This window comes from Gossypium hirsutum, chromosome D05 (assembly GCF_007990345.1).
Source record: "Gossypium hirsutum isolate 1008001.06 chromosome D05, Gossypium_hirsutum_v2.1, whole genome shotgun sequence".
NCBI lineage: Eukaryota > Viridiplantae > Streptophyta > Magnoliopsida > Malvales > Malvaceae > Gossypium > Gossypium hirsutum.
Genome location: NC_053441.1, coordinates 33,762,007 through 33,770,442, shown reverse-complemented (window position 1 = coordinate 33,770,442; position 8,436 = coordinate 33,762,007). Strand labels below are relative to the sequence as shown.

Genomic DNA, 8,436 nt, shown 5'->3' with positions numbered 1-8,436 from the left:
AATGTCAGACAATAACCAATACAAAGACAATTTAATACAAACAAATCCATTTTTGTTAAGTACAATAACCAAATAATTTAATACAAATAATTCCATTTCTGTTATACATATGGCAGACAATAACCAAACACTTTAATACAACCTAGGCAATGACAAATAATAACCAGTATAAAAATAATTTAATATAAAGAAATCCATTTGTCATGTACAATAACCAAACAATTTAACACAAACAAATCCAAAACAGTATCATACAGATGGCAAACAATAACCAAAGAAACCTAAACCTGTCATACACTTTGATATAAACAATAATCATATTTGAATCAACATTTAGAAAATTGTTATTGACAACTAGGAACTAATTTAATACAATTTGATTCATATTTGAATCCAAAGAATGCTTGATACTTTTAGTCATAAAAATAGGAATTGAATTGACTCTTACTTAAGGCAATTAGTATGCACATGGCAGATAATAAGTTTACAAAAATTCAAACCTGCAATTCAATTTGATACAAATAATAATCATATTTCAATCAACATTTAAAAAATATTTTGAATCATATTTGAATATTTCAATGACATACACAATTTCAAATAATTCAATAAAAACTTCTTTGTCAAATAGGAATTGATTTGTCTCTTTCCTAAGGAAATTAGTATGCACATGGCAAACAATAAGTTTACAAAAATCCAAACATGCAATTCAGTTTGATACAAACAATAACCATATTTGAATCAACATTTAAAAAATATTTTGAACATATTTGAATAATCCAATGACATACACAATTTCAAATAATTTAATAAAAACTTATTTGTCAAATGGGAACTAATTTGTCACTAAACCCTAAGGCTATCTATATGCACATGGCAGACCATAACTTTAGAAACATCTAAACTTGCCTTGCAATTTAATAACCAACGAAATTAAAATCTGGCATACAGTTTAATACAAACAATAAACATGCATAGTGCATAAACCCCATATGAATGCAACATTTTTCAAATTTGAAATCCAAAAAACCCTAAACCCAAATCCCCCTAAATCCAAAAAAATCATAAACTAAATACAGAAACTTACCCGTTACAGTATATGCAACAACATTGGCTGCTTTTATTCTATTAACCATTGTGGCCGTCAACCCTAACCACTGATATCTTTTGTTGTCTTCTTTTCTCCCGAAACCCAAAATACCAATACTTTAACCTTCAATTGTTCACTCTTACCCTTACCTTAGAAGTTCCAATCCTTCAATCGTCCAACCTTGAACCCTAAAATTGATTTCCAACCCTAAACCTGTTAATCCCAACCAATTTTCTTTTCTTCTATTTAATCCCAATCGATTTGTTTTTTTTACCCTAAACCAATCCATCTTTTCTTTTCTTTTTTTCCCCCAAAACTCATCTAAACATTTAACCCTTCGACTCCTCGTCCAATGTGACAAGTTAACTGGCCACGTCAGCTTTTCCGTTAAGCCTGTAACTAAAAATATTAATGGGTGACTGATTTGTCACTTTTCGATAACATTAGTGACTGAATTGTTATTTTTTGAAGTTGAGTGATTGAATTGAAAGTAGAGTGACTGTTTTGTTAGTGACATTAAAATTGAGTGACTGTTGGTGTAATTTACCCTATTATAATATTATAGATTTACTTTTTCCCAGCTTCCACTGTCTTCTTCCCTTTCCTCCCAGAAAAACCCTTTTCCCTCGACTCTGAGAGAATTAAAAACAAAAACCAAAGAAAAACCCTTAAGAAAAATGCCATTCATATCGAAAATCCAAAGGCAAACGGATTACAATCGATTTCCTTCATCAACTCCCATTGTCATCGATAATGGCGCTTCCTATTTTCGTATTGGGTAATTTAACCAAACAAAACCCTAACCTTTTTCCTTTCTGTTTTTAATAATTTTATCTACGTACATTTCTTCCCCTGAATTATTTTTTTCCATTTCTCAGTTGGGCAGGAGAGACTGAGCCACGGGTTATTTTCCGTAACATTGTTCAAAGACCACGCCACAAATCCACCGGTATTTTTTTGCTTCTTCGACTAATTATTTTAAGTAAAACCTTAATATATTATATTAACTGAGGTCAAAAATTAATTTTTGGGGAGTCTTTTACTCTTTCTTTTTTTTTTTTGGCAGGGGAAACTGTGACAGTTGTTGGTGACCATGATACTGCTTTACTGAAACACTTTGATTGCACCCGTTCAGGCCCTCGCTCCGCTTTCGATAGCAATGTTGTTTTTCAGTTTGAAATCATGGAATATGTATGTAAAATTTTAACTTATTGATGTTTTTCTATTGTATGAAATTATGAGAAGTAATGAAATCAAAATTGAGTCTGAATTTGAAATAGAAATGCTTTTGTTCTTGTCTTTGCAGATTCTTGACTTTGCTTTTGATCGGTTGGGCGCAAATGGATCTCGGGTATCATGATAAGTTTATGGCTTCTTTTGAATGATCTAATGTTCTTCTGGTTTTGTTGGTAATTAGGACTAGTTTAGCAGTATGTGAATCTCAGGTACAATGATAAGTTTCATCTCTTGAATGATCTAATGTGCCTCTTGTTTTTTTTTTTTGGCAATTAGGAGTAATTTAGCAGTATGTGAATTGCCATTGGATAGTAGTTTCTAGGGGAACTTAAAATGTGTCTTCTTTGAACATTCTTATACCGGAAAATGTTTAGGGCATGGACTTGGTTTTCACATTTTTCCTTTATGTTGCATTGTTTTATTGGCTTCCATTTTCACGATCAATACTTTCTATATTTGATGCATAAATTTAATTTATTCTTTATTATTTCATTTATTATTTGAGGGCAGAACAGATCGATCATCCTATCCTGATCACGGAATGTGTGTGCAACCCAGTTCAGTCTCGCAGTAAAATGGCAGAACTTCTTTTCGAGACTTATGGTGTTCCATCTGTAGGTATAAAGCACTCTTTTTTATGTTGCACAACATATCAGGCTCATACCTAAGCAATATATGGTCTTGCTCTCTCACCATATATATGTATGATGTTTAAATTTTTCGCCTTGTGATTGCAGCATTTGGTGTTGATGCTGCATTCAGCTATAAGTATAATCAGCAGTGTGGCATTTGTCAGAAAGACGGTCTAGCTATCTGCCCAGGATTTACCACAACTCATGTCATTCCGGTTTGTTTCCCAGCCTTCATAAATTACCTCAATGCATATACTTGCAAAGCTAAAGTTGTCGTTATTTAATTTTTGAGCATGCTGGCTAGTTGGCATGATGAGAATTAACATGATAAGTTAGTTTCTTCATAGAATTTTCCTTAAAATTCTTGTTATATTTTAGCATCATTGAAAATGTAAAGCATTGTGACCGAGGCAACAAATATTAGATTCAGTTAACAGGATGCAAGCATTGAAGTTCAGATTTATGGTGTGGTTTATTTGACTTCAGTTTGTTGATGGGGAGCCTGTAAACAGAGGATGCTGCCGAACTAACATCGGTGGATATCATGTCACGGACAATTTGAAGCAACTTCTTTCACTTAAGTATCCTCATCATATGTGAGTATAAATTAAGCTGGATTGCAAGAATCTGGACCTGCTTGCATAGAACTTCTGATAATGATTTTTTATGCTTGTAATAGGGCTAGATTCACATGGGAAAAGATTGAAGACTTGAAGATGGAACACTGCTATATTGCACCTGATTATGCTTTAGAAGCTCGATTATTTCAGGTAATGGCTTCAGCTTTGTTTTTTCTTCTGCTATACTGTTTGGAACTGCTAAAAGTTTTATTATTATAACAGAAAGGGAGCAAGGAAGCTGAAGATAAAACCAGGTGTTGGCAGCTGCCATGGGTTCCGCCACCAATTGAAGAACCTCCTTCGGAAGAAGAGATTGCAAGAAAGGCTGCTATAAAGGAAAGACAAGGACAAAGATTGAGAGAAATGGCTGAAGCGAAGAGGTCTTCGAGAATAAATGAACTCGAAAATCAATTGCATGGATTGGAATTTCTTTTGCAACAACTTGCACAAGTTGAAGAGGAAGAAATCTCGTCTTTCCTTTCAAAAACCGATTATGTTTCTAAACAGGAAATAGAATCAACTCTTACGAAAGTGTCACAGTCATTAAGAAAAGCAAAAGGTGAATCAAAGGTTGAACAAGCTGAAAATGAGGAGAAGGCAGATTCTTCTACAAGTGATAAGTATCCTCTTATCAACGTTCCTGATAACATGCTTACGCCCGAGCAGGTACTCCTACCTTTAATAACAAATATTTAATATCCATTGCTGTTTAGGGTTTTGGCTTTGTTAGGCAAATACATCAATCAAGTCAACAAGTTGTATTCCATCAGGATATATGGGAAAAAGTAAACGAAGGGTTTTTTTATTAGGGCCTTGGGGACTGTAATGAACAGCCTACTCAAAATAAAGTTCTTTGTCAGGTTTATTGTCATTTCTTATTTCTTTTGGCTGAAGTTGATGATAGTATTTACTCTTGGCTCTATTATTATGACAGCTGAAGGAAAAGAAGAGGCAGATTTTTCTTAAAACAACGACCGAGGGACGGCAGCGTGCTAAACAGAAACGCTTTGAAGAAGAATTAGAACGTGAAAAGAAAACCCGGGAAGATGAAGAAAGACGCTTGTATGTCTCAACCTTATAAAGATTTTCTGACTGCAGATTCTAATTTGCTTTTCTGATGGATAATTCATCTATTTCATTGCTTTCCCCCCTTCGCCTATTAACAGGGAGAATCCAGAGCTTTATCTAGAACAGATGCATACTAAATACAAAGACTTGTACGAGAAGGTTGAGCAGCGCAAAAGACTCAAGATAAATGGAGGCCATGCAAATGGGAATAGTTCGGGGGGCGTTGGTCGTGGGGAAAGATTGAATGCTGCTCAAAGGGAAAGAATGCGCCTTCTGACGACAGCAGCCTTTGATCGTGGGAAGGGTGAGGATAACTTTGGTGCCAAAGCTGAAGATTGGCAGCTTTACAAACTAATGAGCAAAGATAATGATGATGACGATGATGGAGCCGATGAAGATGAAGCAGAGCTGGCTCGGGTTTGTTCTAGGCTCCAGGTCAGTTTTTTTTGCCTTGGCACATAAAATTATATGTGGTTTTCTCCATAATTCTGTAAGATGAATGGTTTATTACTATCTCTCTGCAGGCAATTGACCCAACATTTGTCCCTAAACCGGAACCAACACCTTCACAGGTAGCTACCACAGAGGTACCACGTGTTCGCCCGCTCACTAAGGAAGATTTCCAAGTTGTACTTGGGGTTGAAAGGTGTCGATGTCCGGAAATATTATTCCGCCCCAACTTGGTCGGAATTGATCAAGCAGGTTTAGATGAGATGACAGGGGCCTCAATAAGGAGGTTGGCGAGTAAGAATGAGGCATTGGAGGATAGGTTAACCAGTTCTATCTTTATGACAGGTGGGTGCAGTCTCTTCCCTGGTATAAATGAACGTTTGGAAGCTGGAATCCGGATGCTTCGCCCATGTGGGTCACCGATTAAGGTGGCAAGAGCATTGGATCCAGTTCTTGATGCATGGCGCGGCGCTTCTGCATATGCTGCAAACTTGCAGTTCCAACAGCAAACATTCAGTAGGGTGGATTATTATGAGAAGGGAGAGGACTGGCTTCGTCGATATCAACTGCGTTACACACTGTAAATTTATTTGTGGATGAAATTGTAATGCATATAACTCCAACAGCTTATTCTTAATATGTTATGTGCTTAAACTTTCAACTCCTGGCATTGGATGCTATGCAATTTAAGATTTTTGCTTCTCTAGTTCTCACAGTTAATGAAAATAGAATATATTTCAAGTAGTAAAATAAACGTTCGAACTCGATTTATGAGCAAATCTTTCCTACCATTCAGATCGGATGCGATCAATGCATATTTCTAAAACACGCATCAATGCGATCAACTCATATTGCAGGTTCTTTGAACAAAATTCTCATGGTAGTAATAATTTTCAAGTCGGGGTAAAAACAAGCTGATAACTTACATACTTTCATACTCACATTTTTTAAATTTAAATATTTATGTATGATACATTCCAACATGAATACAAACTTCAAAAACTAGTAGTATTAATATATTTTATTTGCATTTATATTTTTAAAAATAACTAATGATAAAAGGAAAAAAAAATTAAAACCCGACAAGTCTTACAAACAAAAAAAATCCAATTGAAATGATAATAATAGACTTAATTAGAATTATTTGAAATTCGGCTAAATTAGCAGAATATATTTTTTTTAATTAGGCCTTTAGGTCGTTTTAAATTTTAATTAGGGAAATAGGCCGTTTTTAGGAGGGAGAAAGTGAAAGCGCATCCAGCTGGGCACGCATTCACTTTCTCTCTCACGGGTTAGGGCTTTTGGTTTTTTAGGGTTTTTGGTATTTTTAGGGTTTAGGGTATTTTGAAAGTGTTCAGGGTTTTTGACTGAAACGACGAAAGTTCTTAAGTAGTTTTGAGGGGTCGAGGATGAGATAACGCGCCTCGGTGTACATACATTTCATATGTGGGTAGAGGTGTCCATGGGTCGGGCCCAAAAAAAATTTAAGGTTCGTTTGTTAGGCCTAGCCCAGCCCGAAAAATGAGCCTAAAATTTTTCCAAAGCCCGACTCGGATAAATATGCTAAAACTCGAGCCCAACCCAACCCGCCCGTATTAATTTTTTATATAATTTTTAAAAATATATATATAATACATCAAAAATACTAAAAACATTAAAATAAATGTTTCCTAAAAAATTGAAAATAAATTAAAAAATATGTATACTTTAATAACACTAAGATATGTGCAACTTAGCAAGCAAATGCCTCTAAAATAGTAACAAAATTAACAATAAAACAATATTTATACAATATTCAAATAATAACAACAAAATAGTAACAACATAATTGTGAAATGGTAGTAAAATAGTGAAAAAAAAACAAGAAAATAAAAAAACAGCAAGAAAACAAAAAAAAAACAACTTTTTTTTGTATATTTGGTTTGGGCCGGGTTTGGGCCAAAAAAGCATTACTCGATGCCCAACCCGTTTTCTAAACGGGCCTTATTTTTTTTGCCCAAGCCCTTTTTGGGACTATATTTTTACCCAAACCCTCCTACTTTTCGAGTGGGCCAGCCCGACCCATGGGTAGGTCTAATGGCGAGATAAGACCATCAACTGAGGAACCCATCCTGGGAAAATCTGATTTCGAAGTAATAATGCTTGATATGACCAGTGGTGGAAGTCTAGGTGGAGGTCCTAGTCAGCGGCTGTGATGTAGTCACGGATTCGAGTATAACCAGGACTCGAGTGACAGTGTTACGCGGTCAGGAGGTCAAGCATTTTGGATACCCGCAAATGATGCCTTATAAATACCATACATAAGATTGAGGTCATAATCATACGATAAAACTCTAGGGATTTCTGTTGTAACCTTTCCGAAGGCTAACACCAAGATGGACACAAGAGGACTCTCAAGTGAAGAGTGGATGTTTCGACACAGTAGAGGTCAAACTCGGGTTAACGTGACAATGGTTATAGTTATTAATGGGTTGTTTAAAAACAACAACTGTCGTTGCCCCAAAAGGAGCAGCACATTTACTGCATCGCAACAGCCGCTTCCTGCCTAAGAGTCCTCTTACGTCTATGACGATGCCGACATTAGAATAAGAAAGAAGGTTAAAGGTACCGGTTACTTGGAAATGGAAAAAAAAAGGTACATTGATTATAGCGGGAAGCCCCTGAGTTTTTCCATATGAATATGCCCTTAAACTTCTGTATGGTATTTATAAGATATCATTTTCAGGTATCCGAATAGATTGAGCTCGTGGCCACGTGACGACCATCAAATGGCTCCCTCGTTATACCCTGATCCATTACCTCATAATATTCATCGATTGAGACCTCCACACCGACTTCCACCATTGACCGTAAAAAGTAAACCAATAACCAACTTCCCTAGGATAGGCTTCAGAGGCAATGATCCCATCTCGACATGATATATGAAATATGTGTAGCTCAGAGTGATATCGCATCATCGATGACTCAAGAATACCTTGAATGTAAACCAAATATTTTTAGCGACCGAAATTTTTAAGACCGGGAAATGATTTATAGTGGATGAATGGAGAGGATTGGGAAGAAATTTTATGACTGAGGGATGATGAAGCTTGATGTGTGTAAGCCATTTTATAGCTGCAGGGAAGGGTCTGTTTGTAAAGAAAAACCTTGAAAGCATATTGCAAGAGTGATGAACATATTCTAAACGTGTTGAAAGTGTCTAAATTTTTTGAAGCGTCAGGCTTTTTGATACATGCATGGGAGCTTCTGATAAAGAATCGATTGGAACAAAATCAAAGTCGTCCATGTCAATACCAATCGGGTTGAAAGATGAGGAGAATTCAAGAAGAAATCCAATTGA

General features: G+C 35.7%; 1 protein-coding gene across 2 annotated transcripts; it reads left to right on the top strand.

Annotated features, from left to right (window-relative positions):
* The first annotated feature begins 1,675 nt into the window (after window positions 1–1,675).
* Window positions 1,676–5,798, top strand: LOC107904128 (actin-related protein 5). 2 transcript variants are annotated; one of them, XM_016830404.2, is made up of 12 exons: window positions 1,676–1,868; window positions 1,969–2,039; window positions 2,157–2,281; window positions 2,397–2,441; window positions 2,842–2,944; window positions 3,064–3,173; window positions 3,445–3,554; window positions 3,638–3,728; window positions 3,801–4,244; window positions 4,513–4,640; window positions 4,745–5,081; window positions 5,171–5,798. In XM_016830404.2, exons 1-12 carry the CDS (start codon window positions 1,768–1,770, stop codon window positions 5,678–5,680), a joined length of 2,175 nt encoding a protein of 724 aa, XP_016685893.2. In that variant the 5' UTR covers window positions 1,676–1,767; the 3' UTR covers window positions 5,681–5,798. The 2 variants fall into 2 exon arrangements, with proteins under 2 accessions (XP_016685893.2, XP_016685894.2); XM_016830405.2 differs by lacking the exons at window positions 1,676–1,868; window positions 1,969–2,039 and having other exon boundaries at window positions 2,837–2,944.
* The last annotated feature ends 2,638 nt before the right edge of the window (window positions 5,799–8,436 follow it).

Excerpts from the sequence above, each read along its gene's own strand:
- LOC107904128 (XM_016830404.2), top strand. The coding sequence starts at position 1,768 with ATGCCATTCATATCGAAAATCCAAAGGCAAACGGATTACAATCGATTT. Across the intron at positions 2,945-3,063 it reads TTATGGTGTTCCATCTGTAG|CATTTGGTGTTGATGCTGCA; the intron begins GTATAAAGCACT and ends TTGTGATTGCAG. Across the intron at positions 3,729-3,800 it reads TAGAAGCTCGATTATTTCAG|AAAGGGAGCAAGGAAGCTGA; the intron begins GTAATGGCTTCA and ends TTATTATAACAG.